At 34.8% G+C, this 19,718-nt stretch overlaps 4 protein-coding genes across 4 annotated transcripts; 3 read left to right on the top strand and 1 right to left on the bottom strand.

Annotated features, from left to right (window-relative positions):
* Nucleotides 1–4,496: 4,496 nt before the first annotated feature.
* LOC133852061 (zinc finger protein GIS3-like) lies at nt 4,497–5,336 on the top strand. The gene has a single exon (XM_062288731.1). The coding sequence runs from the start codon at nt 4,702–4,704 to the stop codon at nt 5,260–5,262; it is 561 nt and encodes a 186-aa protein (XP_062144715.1). The 5' UTR covers nt 4,497–4,701; the 3' UTR covers nt 5,263–5,336.
* Nucleotides 5,337–6,668: 1,332 nt separating this feature from the next.
* Nucleotides 6,669–7,498, top strand: LOC133852126 (uncharacterized). Its single transcript, XM_062288803.1, has one exon. It carries the CDS (start codon nt 6,916–6,918, stop codon nt 7,240–7,242), a length of 327 nt encoding a protein of 108 aa, XP_062144787.1. The 5' UTR covers nt 6,669–6,915; the 3' UTR covers nt 7,243–7,498.
* A 3,639-nt stretch (nt 7,499–11,137) lies between these two features.
* Nucleotides 11,138–12,115, bottom strand: LOC133852743 (uncharacterized). The gene has a single exon (XM_062289492.1). It carries the CDS (start codon nt 11,875–11,877, stop codon nt 11,344–11,346), a length of 534 nt encoding a protein of 177 aa, XP_062145476.1. The 5' UTR covers nt 11,878–12,115; the 3' UTR covers nt 11,138–11,343.
* A 6,402-nt stretch (nt 12,116–18,517) lies between these two features.
* LOC133851634 (uncharacterized) lies at nt 18,518–19,363 on the top strand. The gene has a single exon (XM_062288147.1). The coding sequence runs from the start codon at nt 18,638–18,640 to the stop codon at nt 19,169–19,171; it is 534 nt and encodes a 177-aa protein (XP_062144131.1). The 5' UTR covers nt 18,518–18,637; the 3' UTR covers nt 19,172–19,363.
* The last annotated feature ends 355 nt before the right edge of the window (nt 19,364–19,718 follow it).

Here is a 19,718-nt window from a genome sequence, read left to right as displayed (position 1 = left end):
CTCTAAACCTTTTACCGACTTAACTCCAAATATATACAACCGACGCAGGCTAGGCTTGGTGGCATATAACAAACAACAATAAAATAAAAACTCTTCTCAAACTAAGATTTTATCAAGGAATTAAAGACAAAAGGAATAGAAAACCACTTCTCATGCAAGTCTTTCATATTGATAAATTGATCAAATTACATAAACTGCCAACTAAGGCCACCTTATTAGGCTTATATAGAGCCTAAATTTGAAACTCTAAAATAATAATAATAATAATAACAACGAAATAAAAACATTTAGCGGTAAAAGGAATACAGAACAACAACTTTTTCCCTAGCAAACGTTGGAATTACAAAATTTTCAAGAAATGCAACCCTCTGAATAAGCTTTCAAACACTACTAATTTTGTCTCAATCCGATGTTAGAATCCACTACAAAAATGCATGCAAATAGCCACGTGCAGTTTGACACGTGTACAGTGTCGTACACGTGTCAAACAGTTAGACAAGTGCATTTTGACACGCGTGATACGCGTGTCAAATGTGCATGTCACGAACTGCACAATTTGACACGTGTATTAGAATACACGTGTCAAACGGTTTGACACGTGTATGAAAATACTCGTGTCAAAACGGTTTGACACGTGTATTAGAATACACGTGTCAAACCGATTTTTTTAAAAAACAATTCCAAATTGTTAGCCACGTGTATACATACACGTGGCTAAATGTGTATATATTAAATCAAAAATATTGAATATTGCTATACGAATTCGAAACAAATGCAGAACCAGTTTCGAAACACATGCAGAACCAGTCGTCGTCCACTTAGAACTGGCCGGTGGTCCGGTATTGACGAGAGAGAGAGAGAGAGAGATAGAGCGAGAGACAGAGACAGAGAGAGTGCTGACGGAGAGCGAGAGACAGAGAGCGAGAGAGTGAGAGAGAGCGAGAGACAGAGACAGAGAGGCGAGAGACAGAGCTCTGTTTACCAGAGAGAGTGTTGACGGAGAGCGTATGTGATTTCTCTCTTTCACACAAACCTGCATGTTTCTCTCGTGTTTATGTATGTGATTTCTCTTCTGGCTTATGATAAAATCTGTGAACTTGTAGCTCTGGGACTTCGGCTGGTGAGAGAAAATCGATGCCAACGATTCATGAAGAGTTGGACCGTCGCCAGAAATTGTACAGCCTTCTCATGCCGGTGATGAACCTGTAAGTACATCTTGACGACTTGCTTTTTTTTCTTTTTCTTTTTTTATGAATAAAATCTTTCATAGAACCGCAAACACTTACAACATTCCAGCGAAAAACTGGAACCCAATCCGAACAACCCCGATTACAACAACACCTCAGCCCACAAAGAACAAGCTAACAACAAGCCATGCTACTACAGATCGAGCTGCAGGCATGACACACCCAAGCCTTACAGGCTAACAGCACCAGAACTCAGAAAACAAAAAACCACCCTACAGCAACTAACAGAAGAAGCTAGCGTGCAACACCAAAGAACAAACAAACAAATCAAGTCAAAAAACAATTAGCTATGTACATTCCACCAGAAAGCAAGTTCCAAGTTCTTTCTAGAGCACTTAGAACTGCCCTTTGCCATAAATCTAGCTCCCACGAACTTCCCATTTAATCTGCGCTACAATGGACTCCTCAGTCCGAAGAGTATTGTGATGCATCAAGTCATTCTGCTGCCACCAAAGCTGGTAAACAGTAGCACCCTAAGTGTTGACGGAGAGCGAGAGAGTGAGAGAGAACGAGAGACAGAGACAGAGACAGAGAGAGTGTTGACGGAGAGCGAGAGACAGAGAGCGAGAGACAGAGAGCGAGAGAGTGAGAGAGAGCGAGAGACAGAGAGGCGAGAGAGAGAGGTGAGAGCGCGCAGAGAGAGAGAGAGCGAACGAGAGTGTATAAAAAAAAAAATTTCTTTTTGAAACTTAAATTAAGAATGCTCATCAGGTGGGCGCGGGATAACTCCCGCGCGCCTACCTACACCATTCCGGGACGTGTATTTAAATACACGTCCCCAATTGTTAAAATTTTATTTAATTAAAAAAATTATATTTAAAAAAAATAACATTTTGACACGTGTATTTAATACACGTGTCCAATTGTTAAAATTCTATTTAATTAAAAAAAAATTATATTTGGAAAAAAATAACAGTTTGACACGTGTATTTAATACACGTGTCTAATTGGACACGCGTATTAAATACACGCGTCCAATTGGACACGCGTATTAAATACGCGTGTCCAATTGTTGAAATTCTATTTAATAAAAAAAAAATTATATTTGAAAAAAATAACAGTTTGACACGTGTATTTAATACACGTGTCCAATTGGACACGCGTATTAAATACACGTGTCAAATTGGACGCGTGTATTTAATACGCGTGTCCAATTGGACACGTGTATTACATACACGCGTCAAATTGTGGCTGTTGTACAATTTGACACGTGTCTCATAAGACACGTGTCAAATTGGACGCGTGTCTACAGTAACCGGTACTGTAGACACGCGTCCAATTGTCACTATTTTTGTAGTGATCAAAAGATATGATGTTTTAAGTAAAACGAGCCATACCAAAAATTGGTAAAACTGGTCTAACTACATCAACAACCTACAACTTAACATGTTTTGAAATTAAATTTGTCAAAACACTAAAAGCTTAACAAATTTAATTACTTAATAGTTGACATCACATGAACTGCTATATATATATATTAGTTCACAAGAAACTTATAACAAAAGCTATAACACCCTCAATAGAACAATCTAGCGTCTTATATAATAATTAATTAAGGAAGTAGTTACAATAATGTAATTTTATTAATATCATGCGCGGAGATCGAAGATTTGCGTATATGCCTTCTCCACTGGCTTGATTATATATGAGAAGACTTTATAGGATTCGTTGAATCCTAGCTCTTTAGAATAGAGCCATCAACCCTACCTATTGCGACAAAAACAAAAGTTGTGGGGATAGCCGGATAGGCCGTAAAAGTTACGAACCATCACTTTCGCAAGTCTATCTTCTCCTCGTAATATATATCGGTATCTATGGATTAATTATAAGAGCACTAGTAGCAGTTACTCTATAATAGATCTTTTTCTTATATTTAGGAAAATTTTCATGAAAAATATCGAAAAACATCAAAAAACTTCTCACAGCAGATACTCTATATTTAAATGAGGGGGTTGGAATGAATAGTAATTCCCTATGTATACATGTCTACTATTCATTCCCTATGTATTATTTTAATATAAAAGAAGTATAATTAATATTTGATATAGGGAAGAGAGAAAAAGTAGGAAAGAGAGAAGAAAAAAAAAATAAGAGTAAACAAATAATATTTAATTGATATAGAGAAATGTAAGGGAATCTATTGTAGGGTATTTTTTTATAGGGAAGTAAAAAGTAGTTTTGTTCCTTAAATATAGGAAAAATGGTTGGGAATCTGCTGCTAGCTAGTGCTCTAAGGCTAACAATATGTACTGTGTTTGGCATGTAAAAAAACTGGGAAAAACAACAAAAATAATTATAATTTATAGGATGTAACAAGAACACTTTATCTTCAATTATCTTTTTAACTAATTCTCTCATCTGCTATATATATGTTCTACGCACCATTAATTCAAAAGAATACAATAATTAAACGTTATTTAAGTAACTGTCTGACCTAATTCTCATCACTAGTTTGCACATGTCAAAATCTCTCTCTTTCCATATTGGTTTTAATAATTATTATATTTTTCATTTTTCCTTACTTTTAAATTTTGGATTTTGCCTGTGCAAGATAGAATTAAGAATGACTCCACACGATAAATATACATATGTTAGCTTATATAAATAGGATATATAGGTCTTGGATTGAAAACCTCAAACATGTTATGAGCTACTAAGTAATTAATTTACTCGATCATATCAGTTAGTAAGAAATTTGTAATAAACATTGCAGAACTATTAGTAAGGATTTAGATCGAATTAAGATATGAGTATAAAATATATATATATATATATATATATGTCAATATATCATAACATGGCCTATTTAACTAAACATGTATTAGACCTTTCAATCTTAATTCATTAATTTTGTATCAATTTTACGGGTCATGTCAAAAATTAATTACCTATCCTTATATTAGGTTTCGGGTTTAATTTGAATGATCACGTAACATAAGATACATACGTATCATATGCAAATTAAATTATTGACTGCCGTAGCTAGCTAGTGCCTAGTAGCACTCGAACATTAAGAGAGACGAAGGAACACGTGAATGGGAAAAGTGGGGACAAAAAACTATTACGTACGTGAAAGAAGCAACGTTTTTAGATTACAAACATGATATGGACAATGACCTAAATTCCCCGTATTTCTCGGGCTCTTTTTGATGAAATTTCACCATCATCCATCGTCAGGATCTATCTTGTAATGTGCCAAAGCTAAAAGGTTAATTAAGTAAGTTTTCTGACATGAACACCTGCGGCCGGGGAAAAAGAGTTTTCTTTTGAGCGAATCTGTGTGTACAGCAGCACATGGATCACCTCCCACTGTTCATTATCAAGGGATAAGGCCCAAAAATCATTTCATTTTTACTTTAACATGAGTAAATAATACCATTTCGCTATAAATATGGCCATATGGGGGGGCATTTACTTCAACATGCATGTCACATAAATTAACCCTCTTATATGCATGGCAGCTGAAAGCTCGACTCCACCCAAATTGTCATCCGCCGCCACTATGTCCGATGATCAAAACCCTACTTCTAGACTGAAACTATTCGGTTTCCCATTAACGGAGCACCAACAAGTTCCAGACAAGGCAGATCAGAATTTCGAAGAACACAGGAAATTCATGTGCCAATTTTGCCGGCGAGCTTTTGCCAACTCCCAAGCTCTTGGGGGCCATCAAAACGCGCACAAGCGAGAGCGTCAAAGAGCGAGGCGTTCCCAGTTGCAGAGTGGCGGCAGACAGTTCGTGGCAGCCGCGCCGATTCTCAGCTCACACGCCGTCAGATCAGTACCGCCCATTTATTCAAGAGGATTCATCAGCAATGGCGGCGCCGCTGCCCCGAGCTTCGTGACGTCACAGGCGGCACATGCAAATTATTACCGCCCATCACGGCGATTGTTCGTGACAACCCCTGTGAAGTTTGCTGATAATGCGCAGCCGTTTGCTGATTTCTCAGGCAATAACTTTCCGGATGGGGAGGTAGGTCTTGATCTCCATCTAAGATTGTCTCCTTCTGGTTAAAGATATCTATATATATCTTTTCGGAACATTTTTTATAAGCATATATGTATATGTATTTGAAGTTTGATTTTGAAGCTGTAAGGTCGATCGATCCACAAGCAATTGGTTTTAAACTCCCAAAAAAAAAGGGGGTGGGGGGGGGGGGGCTATTAATTCAGATCTTTTGCTGGTTTTGTTGATGATCCCTAGCTTGAATAACCTCCATTAAATTATCAACATGATAGCTTCGTTTATTAGATCATGTACGTGCCATGCGTGCGAATAAATATCCCCTCAGGGATTTTCAGCAATGAAAAAGGCTTAATTTTGAGAACGGTAGAAATATATATTTCTACCACTATACCTTGCATTTTTGGTCTAATCTCTGGTACAAATGGTTCTACAAATTTAACGATTAATTTGTAAAAATAAAATAAAAGGATCGGAAGGATATAGACAGCGAGGCCAACATGAGAATCTAGCTATATTATGTAGCAGATCACTCTCATATGAGCTAAATTCAGTATTTAATTAAGTTCAAGGATTAGGCTAATTGATTTCCATAATTGGATATCACAGTTGTCTTATTTGGGCAACATTTTCTCCAGGAATTTGTCTTTTTTGCCATCCATCTTATTTGGGTATTAAAACAACCTAAAAGGTTGGGGAAAATTTCACCAATATTATTGGATTTAAAATTTTCACCAACCTATTTATTGAAATGAGAGAGTCATCTTTTGTTAATACTTTTTAGAGTGTTCATCATTTTTAAACAAAAAAACCAAAAAATAAAAAGTATTTCGATATAACATAAAAGTAAGAATAATTTTTAATATTTTGTAGTTTAAATTGTTTGTTAATATTTTTGTTTAAAAAAAAAAACAAAAGGAAGAAGTAAAACAAAGCCAATTTCAACCAAAAGAGATTTAAAATTAAAAATAATAATGAAAAAAAAAGCTTATCAAGCTGTCATTGAGCAATGTACTAGCAATTGTGATAGAACTCCGTGACACTCATATATAGACATATGTTAAGTACAACGAATTTATTCTGCATAACATGTGCACCAAGTAATTTGTACACATCAAATAAAGGAGTGATTAGTGTATAACAGTTGTGTAATAGTTATTTTTCTATCGGATAACGAGAACCTATTAACAATTGTTTCGAGAAAATAATAATTTATTTTAATATGTGGTATAATGGACTCTCAAGTAATTACTTGGAAATTAGAAAAAGAAATTAAAAAAGAAAAAAAATGAAGCTGATTAGTAATAAAAAAAAAGAAGATGAGTGATTGATAGGCAAATATAAATAATTATATAAATATTGTGCAAAAGTATTCTTAAATAAAGAAAGGAAGAGGACGGAAAAAGGCCAACAAAAGATGCTTGAAACCGGTGTCCACAAACACAAAACATCATGCATTTACAGCTAACTTAACGTCCTTTCTTTAATGGAAAGAGTACCATCGAGCTCTGTGACCATCGGAATCCACAAATATTATAACACCCTTAAAACTCCCTTTCTCTCCTCCCTACATTGAGACTCTTTCCCAAACATACCCCTCAGTCCTCGAAACCCTAACTAAGCAGAGACCACATTAAAACCCCCCCCTCCCATTCGGCCATTCCTCCCCCTCCCCCTACAGCGAGAAGCTCGGGTTTATCCGAAATGGATGGGGTCGGGTCGGGTTATCGGTACGGTGGGGGTGACCGGAGGCTCGAGGTTGTGAGTGGAAATGGAAAGGGGTTTGGGTCCAACAACCAGGTCTACGAGACTCGGCCTGGCTCGCCCGGATCGGCACCGGTTCCGCAGAGAGTGACTCGGACGAGTCAGTCCGCGTCGAAGCCGTGGGGCTTTAGCGACTCGGAGATGAAGAGGAAGAAGAGGATCGCCAAGTACAAGGTTTACACGGTTGAAGGTAAGGTCAAGGCTTCGCTGAGGAATGGGCTCCGTTGGATCAAGAACAAGTGCTCTCAGATCGTCCGCGGGTACTAGGTTGTATTTCATGAATGGACGATGAAGATCGGGCCCGTTTGCTGGTGGTCCCGGATCTGATTGGTCCTGGACATTTTGGTGAGAGAGGAAGAGAGGGAGATCCGATACTTGCCATAGAAGAGCTGTGGGGAAAGAAGCATAAAAAACGGATGCTTTTTTGCCTGTTTATTATGATTATAGCTTCCGTTTTTTCGGTTCAAGTGTTCAATTTATTCCATAATCTCCATTCTTTTTTATAATTAATTTCTATTACATTCTTCCTCTCTCTAGGGGTGTGCAAAACCCGCCCGTACCCGCGAACCCGCCCCGCCCCGCACCAACCCTCCCCGTCAATAACGGATATAAGACATTTCTAAAAAAGTGCGGATCCTAAATATGCCAACCCGTAATTTATGGGGCGGGTTGCGGTATTAAATTTTTTCCCACCCGCACACCCGCCCCGCAATCCCTTTATATTCGTACCATCCAATTTTTCCCAAAAAAATTATAAGAGTCACGAATTGCCCAAGTTGTGTACATTTGATTTCATTCAATAGAGTTTTGCACTATCCATTTTATCTCTATTCTTATTCCATTCTCATATACATTTCAATTTCTACATTTTCACATACACATATCCATTCAATTTACAATCATAGAAAAGAATAAAAAAGTTATTTATAGTTGGGTTTGTTGATAATTTTGGTTATTTCTTCTTGTTCTTGTTTGCTAGTGAGGTTGATTCAATGGGATTTTCAAATTTTTAACTGGGTTAGCAAGTTTAGGAATTATTTTTTTGGTTTTCGGCCCCCAAAAAAAAGAAAGAAGAATACCCGAACCCGCATGAACTCGTCCCGATCCGCGCTACCTTAGGCCCAACGGGTTGACCATTCACTATGCGAGTTGCGGATCTCGATTTTCAAACCCGTTCACTACGGGGCGGGTTGTGAAAAACATGCAAATCCGGCCCAATCCGACCCGCGCCCACCCCTACCTCTCTCCACTTATTTCTTAATATAAGGATTAAATACACCGTTGGTTTCTAAGTTTTGAAAATTTTATTTTTTAGTTTCTGAGTTTTAATTTGTATCATAAATGATACTTCAATTTTGAGAAATGACCGAATTAATACCTCGGTTAAGTTCTTCCGTTCAAAAATTAACAGCCCGTCATGTCACTGCCATTTAGCATCATTAGGAACGCGACACCTGTCCAATCAGACACGTCAGCATTCACTTAATTTTCAAATCACCCAAACACCTCCACATCACACACACGTCATTTTATTATTTTGGGGAGAATATTTTCTACAATTTAAAAAAACTGAAAACTGAAACTCAAATATTTCAAATTAAAAATTGAAATCATCATTCATTTCAAAAAGAGATTGCCGAAGAGAAGAGAACGGAAGAATCCTAATCCCTAAACTCCCTCCCGACTCTCTCTCGATTTCTCTCCCAAACACGATCAGACAAAGGTGAACGGAAGGGAGTTGCCAATTTCCTCCATTAAGTCTCCCGGAGGTGAACGGAAGTTGGATGACTTGCCTAGTTCAAACATAACCATCTCCGGAGATGGCTTCTTGTCGCACATGAGAGTCCAAAGTGAATGAAGTTTCCTGTGGTGTAGAGAAGGTCATTCTTAGGCCCAAAAATTTCTAAAATTTGTAATTTTTTAATTTTTTCTTAATCTTTTTTTGTTTAAAAAAAAAAAAATGCTTCGTTTGAAGATTTAAACAATTTTTTGTTTGTTATGTGTTTTGTGTTCTTCGTTCCTTGAAGTCATCATCCGGATCGTCCTCAGTGGGCCGTGTTGACATATCATATTTCTGTTTCTGCGATTTACCTGCACCATTGAAAACCTCTTGGACTACAGAAAACCTTGGAATAAGATTTTGAGGTTGCGCCACTTATAACTCAAGAATAAGTATTTTGTTATAATTATAGATAGTTTGAATAAGTTTTTGCTGACTGAATGCTATACTTTTCAATATACAAACAAAAGCTACTTGTAAATTTTTTAAATGGCCGGACAAGCCAACTTGTGCAAGGGTGTAGATGTCTTAAATGAGATTATCAAGAAGCTTAACGAAGTGAAGGATGCAAATGGTATTTTGGTAATAAGGATTAAAGATTTGGAGAATGAAAATGTTAGTTACATGGAAAGGGTTAGGCAATCATAGAAGGGGGGTTGATAAACAAATGAAAATCATCAGGTGTCTAGATAAGGAAAATGACAATTATAGGGCAAGAGAGAAATTTTTTATGCATGCTTTGTTCTTGTCATGATTTACCATTATGTTGATTGCTTGTGTTACACTTATGAAATGAAATATAATTTGAGATATGAATTGTAAATTATGTAGTTTGAATATGTATTTTGTATATATATGTGAAGTATGTAAGTTTTATGGATGGAGCTATTAGTTTGAATGGATTTTCGTGTATCACATTTGATACCAAACTTTTGTCAAATTACCACAATAGGTTCTTAGGATTTTGAAACGTATCACAAACTATACATCAATATGTTTTAGTCTACAAAATGTCCATAAATGCACTTATTTGTCAACAAATGTACATTCGTGCTCAAATTTTGGTCATTTCATACATGTCCCAATTTATTCCATTGTTTTTTAAACGGTATCATAGATAGTACCTAATTTTTAAATTTATATCATATGGGGTAACTCAATTTTACATATGTATCACATATAGTTCTTATAGGGTACCTTAATATGTTTTTAATATGTTATGTAAAAAAATATCCATTTATGCACAAATTTGTCAACCTTGGCCCATTCATCTTCTGATTTTTGGTTACCCCAATTTATTCCATTAATTTATAAATGGTATCACAGCTAATACTTCGATTTTTAATTTATATCATAGGTAATGGACATGTGTCACGTTCCTAGTGGTGCTAAGTGGCAGTGACATGACTGGCCGTTAGTTTTTGGACGGAGAACTTAACCGATGTATTAATTCGGTCATTTCCCAAAACTGAGGTATCATCTGTAATGCGAATTGAAAGAAATTTATAGACTAAAAAAATAAAGTTTTCAAAACTCAAGAACCAAAAAAGTGTTTAACCCTTAATATAAAGTAAACTGTTACTACTAATCTCTTGTCATCCTTTTTATAATAATAAAAAAAAATTTAAAAAAAAAAAAAAAAAAAAAAGAAAAGAAAAGAAAAAAGAAGAAGAATAAGAAGATGACTACTGACTACATATAAGCACCCAACTCGTGTATTTTCCTTCTGGGTAGGCTTTGAGGGCTTTGAGGGAACAAACATTATGAGGCCAACGACTATAAATGTTTGGACCCTAAGCCCAAGGTGCAATCACCGACTGCATCAATAGGTATAATCTGAATGCGCGTGAGAATCACGTGGTTGAAAACATATGTAAATTTAATTATAAAGACAATATATATATATATATATATTGGAAGTCACATGTCCTAAAAGCAGATATCAAATTTAAAAGACTAAATTGAAGGAATTTTTTTATTTTTATTATCACTTCTCTCGTTAATGATAAACTAATTTATTGAAAAATTTAATTCAAAGATTGACTGCAACCTTTTATTTTTAATGAAAAATTATATCCGTATGCTTTGATTTTATTATGTTGCGAATATATTAATTAGTAATTAGTAATAGATTTCAGATAGTGCTAATAAGTATTGATAAGCTAAGTATAAACACCAATCAACGATCGATGTTCTTCAATTGTGGGGCATTATATCTAAAAGATGAACTTAATTCCAATCAAAATTCAGGCTAATCAAGCCAAAATCCAAAAGCAATATTTCTAGGTGAGAAAGTATACAAGAAAGATCGAATACAAAAACAAATTATGATATTCCAGAAACTTAATTACAAAAAGAAATCTAATTAAATCTACCCCCCAGCACAACACAGACTATTTTCTTCAATGGAATTAATTAACACCTAACGTACAAAAAGATAGTACTAATTAATTAAGAATTTACTTAATAATTACTAGAAAAACACTCGCTTTTTTATTTTGTTTTCAATATCTATTAATTTCTCAAATAACACCGATTTGCATGCATGCCAACTTTGCGATCGAACTACGTATTTCTCTCCCCACCCTTCAACCTATCGACCTCTTATTCATCTCATGGTAGCGACGATCAACCGAGTCCATGCGTTGGAGCTTCATTTGTTCATAGAACCGAGCAATGAACATGTCAGCCTTCACGTCGATCATCTCGTCCCCGCCACCGCAATCGTTGTAAGCCTCATGATCATCGCAATCGTTATCCTCGCTCCCCCGGTCAAGCTCCTCGAGGTTAACCGCGGACGCATAGCGGCTCACACTGGCTTCAGAACACGCCGAGGAGCTCGCCCCTGACTGAGACACGGAAGACGGCACCGTATCGTCCAGGTGGTGTTCGACCGTTGGGGATGATTGGTTGCTGTGAAGCATCGACCCGACGAGCCGCTTCCACATGCCCTTGGACTCCACCTCCACATGAACCGGTTTCGGTTTCTTGTCCCGGCGGAGCGCGAAGGATGTTGCTTTGAGAAGGTGCGTAGCTCCACGCTTCTTTTTCTCATCCGCATTGTTGATAGCATGAGCGATCGGGATGACGTCTTCTGTGGCGTCTGATTGATCTTGTTCCATCAGGGAAAGGGTGATTCTCTTTTCTGTCGAAGGTTGTTTAATTAGCTAGGGTCTCTACCCTGCACAGAGCAGGGGTAGATGGGGAGAGAACATGCATTAATGGTGGAAAACGATCAGAATAAGGAATATCTATATATACCAAAACATTTGGGAGCCTGATAAATTTACTAAGAATCTATCAAGTTTAGGTTCTTCTATTGTTCTTAAGAGCGAATACAATGTGTAAATAAGAATGTGCGATGGTTAAACGTTACAGATTGGCAGAATGACAAAAATATGTGCGGCGTGTACAACTCGGACAACTACTGCAACTCTTTTATAATTTGTTGACACGTGTCATTACGTAATTAAAGAAAAGAAAACAAATTTAGCGGCTGATATAACTTCAATCACATGATGACACGTATTAACTAGGGTATACATGTACCTTGTGACCATAATCGATTTCCAAGTATTAACAATATATGATTAATTTTAGACCGACAATCCATACGTATATCTTGTTGCTTGTCATTTGTCTAACAAAATGGCAATGTCACATACAATTTGCAATATTTTTAAGGGTTAACCATTAATTAATGTAGCAATGAACAAGGAGGGTTAATTATCACGCTAACTAATTAAATAGTAATATATATTCTAACTCAGACAACTCAACCCAGTGGGGATATTCTGACAAGCAAGATAGAGAAATGTTAGAAATTAAGTTTCAATTTCTTGGCACAGCGTGGGGACGGTGTTTCAAGCTAAGAAATCGGTTGGAGAGAAGGAACATTAAGCTATTGCTTCGTGCCGTAAATTTCTCATTTGAATTTGAATAGGTCTTAATTCTCTCTCTCCCTAAGATTTAGGACCGACAAATTTTTACGTTTGCCAAATACGAAATTAATTGGTTAAAATTAAAGAGTTTAATCTGTTTAATTAAATAGATTGAGTTTATAAAGTTAACCTTTATATATAGTCTAATACCTATATATACCTTAACATGACATGAACCTGACGTGTGATATTTAAGATTGACAATTTTTCATATGGCCCACAAGCTCGATGTAAACCCAACACAAAATTAGTGGATTATGAGTGAGGGTATAATCTATTTAATTAAAATATGTTGTATTATAATTGACATATATATAGACTTATACCATGTCTTAACCGGATCCAAATCTAACACACACTACATAGTTCCACCCCTACTAGCTAGATGTTTGCCAACAGCTTTTCATTGAGATATTAAATTTTTTTAAAATAAAATTTTTTTAAAAAAAAAATAAAAAGAAAGAAAAGAGACATGGAAATGGCCCTAAAACATGCTTCTATGTGGCCTGCATGAGTAAATCATCACGATAAGTAATGCTAAAAATTTATCCTATATCCCTTTAATAATAATGTGACTTTTAAAATTATTATTGAACTTATAATTAATAATCACTATTAAATTATAATTAAATGTCATTTTGAAAATTACATCAAATTTAAAATAACAAAAAATAGACTTCTTGAATTATTTCATCACCAAATTGGAGTGGCTCGGCCACCAATTTACACCTAATTTACTGCGATTTGTTTGGTCATAATGGGTCCCATATCTTCGTTCAATCATTGATCATGAACTGTACTCAGCGTACACGCATTATTTTAATGCTGTCAATTGGGTTGCTTCATTTCTTTCTAATTTTCTTGGAGTATGGAACTCGTCCAACCATGATCTTCGATTATTTCCTCCCAATTTCATGTATTAAATTGACATTTACTTTTATAGTATATAATATTTATATAAAAATTACATGCTTTGTTAAAATATATGTATTTTTTTAAAAAAAATGTAGAATTTCATTAATCAAAGAGCCTTAACTCGGCTATTATAAGATGTTAGATCGGTGAAGAGCATTCATCAATCTAAACAGAATCTAAGGACCGATTCACGACTAATTTTGCCAATCTATGTGCAACTTTATTAGCATCTTTACTTACATATTGAACTACATGATACTGAAACTCTTGCAGCATAGTGCGAACATCCTTCAGCAATTGTGCATATCTGTTCCAAGTTTAAGCATTACACAAAGTTTACACCACTTGCATGGAGTCCCCCTCAAATACCACCCGTTGACAGCCCAACTCACCATATGTATAGTTTTACTGCTTTCCAGAGAGCCGTAACCTCAACCACAATAAGGTCTCATATGTATGATATGACAAAAGCAAGTGCAACAACAGCTACCCCATGTTCATCCTGCAGCACCACCCCCACTTCCATCATCGATCTTTGTTGAAGAGCAAAGAGCAACATCCTAAGACGGCCCTCATCTGGAGGCTTCCACTTCTTTAAATTCGGCCCTATCCGTGTTAAAATATATGTAAAAATCATATGCTCTAAACATATATTAATATAATGGAGTAAATTAAAAGAATTTTTTCCAACCATTTTAAAGAGAAACTTTGTTTATTAATATAACATTCTTTGTTCTATATGAAATCGATTTTGAGTATGTATTATTTATTTATTATTTTGGCTACATGTTCCTGACAAGAAAATCAAGGAAAAAGGGTAATGAAAAGTTGACCCTTTTTTTTTTTTCAATTGAAAATGACAGCGGGTAAAACTAATTATAACTATTCTATTTAAACATGACTATAACAACACCTGCCCATTTTCATTAAAAATGGCACAGAAAAAGTCATGGTGAGAATCGCAAATACTCTAAGTGTTGGTTTCAGAAGTTGACTTACAAGAAGAAAACAAAACAAGTTTGCTAACTACTCCCAAGTATAATGGTTGTGTTTGTTTTTTTCTTTTTTTAATAGATATAATGGTTCTGTTTCGATTGAATAGATTGTGACAGAACGCAAGCGAGGTAAGGTTGTAAAATCTACTTTCTCTTGAATCCAGGGACCAGGGACAAAACTAAAAATTTAATTTTGGAGGGGTCGGATTGTATTAAATGTTATTTTTTAAGGGAGTCATCATCAATAAAGTGAAAAAAAAAAAAAAAAAAATTAATACAATTCACATTCTATTAAAAATACATGTAAGAATATATCATATATACGATCTTGTTACGTACAATTCGAAGTGTTTCACATAGTTTAAGAACAATCTTTACTATATTTGTATATAAGCTTTTGAACTTCCTTCCATTGCAAGTCGGTTTTTAATAATACTGAGTGTTCTACCAAAAGTTTGTATGATTTAGTATTAGAGCTAGCTGGCCACCATGTCAAGTATAAAATTAAACGCAACTCGTCGAATATGGAATCGGAGCGGTTGCAACTTTTTAGTTGAGTCACAGAGGGAGTGATTATATATAGACTGGATTAAAATGTGTTAATACTTTGTATGAGCTTATCTGTGGACATTAGCGATAGAGTATGGTAATATGTTACGATTTTAATTAAGTGTCCGATATGACTTAAATACAATCTTAATCATGTATATATAAACTCTTAAACACAATTTTCTTGAAATTTAATAGACTGAAATGAAAAAAAAAAAAAAAAAAATCCTTTAACCGAATTTGAAAGAAAGGTTTGTCTATTAAACGATAGTGATCTTCCTGAAACGTACAGCTTGTTCTTTGAATTTTTCAATATTAGTCTAATACCAGTTCCAATGAACGCATCTCATATAAACTGGACGTTGCCATAAAAAACTAAAAAAAAATCAATTTATTCATATAATTTATTTCACTGATTGGTCAATGGGTAGCTTTAGAGTAACATGAGCTGCCAGCTAGTTGCTTCATTTGCATTTCAGCAAGCAAGAACAAATATTAGCTGGAAGTTTGAAGTACTTTCTGGAGCTTCCTTCCATCAACATCAGAGATACTTCTGCCGACAAGAAAAACAGGTGGCTATGATTTACCTGTTTTTATGCCCCCATGAAAAAAGGTTGCTGCAGCCACTACTTCAGTCCAAATTGGCTATTTTAACACCATGACTTCAATCACCAATCACTAGAATTACTTAGGCTGATATTTCGGGCAGATAAACTTCACATCTTAAGTTTTTGAGCATGCTCTTTTAAGGACTCGAGCAAGGCATGGACAGCATTAAAATTCAAACTAAGATATTTTTCATACAGGTAATTAAGCTCGACATCTTAAACTGTCGGAATAGATAAACCCTGCCGCCTGCGCCCTTAAGCATGAGAATTCAGAACTTAGAACAAGAGTCATAAATCTGAGTGGTATCCGAGTCAGGCCATGCAACAAATTGGGTCACTTGAATCCTGTCTCCATTGACCTCAGCATCTCAACTACTTCTTGGTCTGATTATTATTATAATTGCATATGATTAATTAATATACTGTGCCCACTTTATTATATTATACATCTTATTCACATTTCTCAATTTTTAACTTAATAAACATTTAAAAAAAAAACCATATATTTAACCGGTTCTTCTCCTAAGAACACGGTTTAGGAGAGTTCCAGGCACCCCGCCATACACGGCCTTAAGTCGCTTTCAGAGAACAAATCAACGTTTCTCTCTCTCTTCTTTATTTGAAAATAAATAAATAATAATAATAACAATAAGCAGACGTACGTTTACTTACAGAAAAGCCAGTGGCCTTTTTCTCCATTCCCAAAGCTTTTACTTTTTGTCTTCCACCTAAAACCCAACCAAAGAAGTGATGTAGGTGCGGGCCCTTTTCTCAGCTTTTGCCTAAAAATTTAAATTAATATATTATAATAAATTTAATTATTTGATTAATATTTTTAGAATTTCTTATCTATTAAGTTATATTGATATGTTATTATTCAATAAAAACAAAAATGTAGTGAATGAAACTGTTTGAATATTTCCCTTTGTATAAAACAGAGACCATTCTTTGATGTTACTTTTTAGATCACCAAATAGCCGTTGGCCAGAACATAGTAATTTAATTTAACTCTTCAAAGGCTTCTCTGGTATGGGTTTGGTGATGGGTGTTCAATTATTACCGCAGACCAAATATATATATATATATATATATATATATATATATATATATATATATATATATATATATTAAATAAAACATTAAAATAAGCAAGACGTGTTTCAAGCGTGTCTATTTCTTTCTAAAAAAATAAAAAAAAAAAAAGAAGAAGAAAGAATGGAACACGTCTTTTCTTGTTGCTTTCATAGAACTTTACCCTCAATTTAGAACTTAGAAAGCAACCAGCACATGTCAAGTACAAAACGTAGGAGTTAAGAATTCAATGGTCCCGCTTGAAAATTCCTCACTTCTCTCCTCCTGTTAATATATATATATATTTTTTTAATGATTGAAAAATAAAATTGATGTGATATAAAATTTAAATAATTTATATGAAAAAGTAAAAATAAATAAATTATATTGTAATGAGTTTTTATTTAAAAAATAATAAAAAAGTGTTGATGTGATATAAAAAGTGAAAAAGTTAAAAATGTTTTGAAGTTGATTTTTTTGTTTGGAGAAGTAAAAATAAGGAAAGGGGAAGGAGAAGTGAATTTCAAACGGGGCCAATATTACAATAAAAGTTGTTTTTAACTCCTTTCTATTCTTTTATTTTATTTATTCTGCATATTTCAATTAGAATAATGCTAAAAAATTATATTTTTATATTCTTGTTAAAAATTAAATAAAATTTAAAAGTTTGTTGGGACGGCCGTCAGCCAACATTATAGGATAAAAATGTTATTTTTAGCGATACTCTTTCAATTATCATCTTTTATCTTTGGGTTCTAAGTTTTCATGTTTTAACATATTTCTTTTTCATTTTTTCTTTTTTTGAAAATTTTGATTGCATTAATCAATAACCTTGCTCCGCAAATACAATACGATGGATCAGTGATGGACATTCCCCTCTCCAAACATAATCAAGCAATTGAGACAAAGCCAAAGTTGCTAACATGTGGGCAGCTTGATTAGCCACCCTCTTCACATGTTGGACCGTAAAAGAATTAACATATCTTTTAAGAATGCGTGATTTTCACATATCCTAGGTGCATTTTTAATTCATGCGGGAATTACGTGCTTTACCAATATATTTGAATATTAAAAGAAAATATAATTAATCAAATGGAAAAATAAACACAAGAATTAATTTTACGTGATTCGCTCTATAACTTACGTTCACATAATCAAAATGCCTTGCTTACATGGGTATTTATAGATTGCCATTATTAATTAACCTCACTCATTTATATTCCATATAACTTCCAATTGCATTATAAATTCTAAGTAACTCATAGGTATTGAAACCAAATTCTAGAATAAAAAATAATAATAATAATAATAAAAATATTTGGATGTCTAGCATTTCTCTACGTAAAATATATAACTCTAATGTAACTCCCATAATATATTGTAACAAATATAATAAATTGAGTTGAAATAATTTAATTACAAACGCAAATTTAATAGACTAAATTAAAACGTACGATTAAAAAAAAGAGGTTAGAAATCATTTTGGAGTATTTTATTATTTGGTTGGATTCTAGAGGCAAAAGAAAAAAACATTTGAAAATAAAATACATCTCCTCGATCTCCAGCTTGATTCTTGCGCGTAAAGCCGTGTGCTCCATATTTTCACACCAAACAACTTCTGTCTGTGTCTCTCTCAAGCACACCGCGTCAAATATTTCGGTATAAATAACCAGTACTGCCTCCTCTCTTCCATCAGCACTTCAAAGCTTGAGATCGATCTTCTCATTCTTTTTCCACACTTTGAGATCTACGTACCAACGAATATATAATTACTTCCACATTGTGCTTGAAAAGCAGCTGAAAATGGGCAAGAAGAATGTTGATGTGGGTCGCAGAGCATGGAACATCCTGCGTTTTGCATTGTTATGGGCACGAAAGGGCGGCGTGTTCAAACGCCGGTTAATCACGGAGCTCCGACTCCTGCCCAAGTACGTTCGAGGCCTCGGCGCCGGCGCTCGGCACGATCAAATCCATTACGGGGAGCGCGAGCTGTCCTTCGACAAGACCCCGATTTTCCACGTCAAAATGCACCGGCCGGCGTCCATGCGGTTCCACCTGCCTTGCATAACCCCACAAGTTGATTTCGACTATGATTCCGACGATGAAGTTTTTGGGTATGAATACGATAGCGGGAGGAAGAGTTTTCTGAACGGCGGCGAAGAAGAAGAAGAAGAAGAAGAAGAAGAAGAAGAAGTGGCTGCGTGTGAGGAAGAAGGGATTGATTTGAGAGCGGAAGAGTTCATTGCTAAATTCCATGAGCATTTAAAGCTGCAGAGACAGATTTCATTTTTGCAGTACAATAATGAGATGCAAAATAGAGGCCACCGCACAGGTTGATCGGAATTCGTGATTCTTGGTACCGGGTTTTGCAGTTTCTATATATATATATATATGGTATGATACTTGATTCATTGAAAGAGATACGTACATTGCGGCATTCTGAAATAACTGAAGAGTTTTGAGTGTTTACAGATTTATATGTAAACACTAGAGTTTGATTCATAAATCATAGCACGAGCTTGTTTTCAATGTGATAATGGCTTGGTTTTTTTTTTTTTTTTTGTTTTATTATTATTATTCTCTTTGAGAAAAAGTAATGAAAATCATGATAAGAAACAATTAGACAGACTAATGAAAAGAATTAATTTTTCTTTTTTTAAAAAAAAATAAATAAATAAAAAATGAAGAAGAAGAAGCGAAGAAAATGCAATTACAGCTCATAATGTTGTAAGTTACACATTCAAATTCTTTGACATTAATTTATTTACTGAACAGCTCACAATTTTTCTACCGCTCGTCCTCTTCGTTAGCGCGCAAGTAAGAGTACGTTTTGTTAAAATTACTTTAACAGCTAGTTGATATAAAAAATAATAAAAATAAAAAA

Source organism: Alnus glutinosa, chromosome 12 (assembly GCF_958979055.1).
Source record: "Alnus glutinosa chromosome 12, dhAlnGlut1.1, whole genome shotgun sequence".
Classification (NCBI taxonomy): domain Eukaryota; kingdom Viridiplantae; phylum Streptophyta; class Magnoliopsida; order Fagales; family Betulaceae; genus Alnus; species Alnus glutinosa.
The sequence above is the reverse complement of the archived record's forward strand: the minus strand, read 5'-3'. Positions and strand labels throughout refer to the sequence as shown.

Coding starts and splice junctions, on each gene's coding strand:
- LOC133852061 (XM_062288731.1), top strand. CDS start 4,702: ATGGCAGCTGAAAGCTCGACTCCACCCAAATTGTCATCCGCCGCCACT.
- LOC133852126 (XM_062288803.1), top strand. CDS start 6,916: ATGGATGGGGTCGGGTCGGGTTATCGGTACGGTGGGGGTGACCGGAGG.
- LOC133852743 (XM_062289492.1), bottom strand. CDS start 11,877: ATGGAACAAGATCAATCAGACGCCACAGAAGACGTCATCCCGATCGCT.
- LOC133851634 (XM_062288147.1), top strand. CDS start 18,638: ATGGGCAAGAAGAATGTTGATGTGGGTCGCAGAGCATGGAACATCCTG.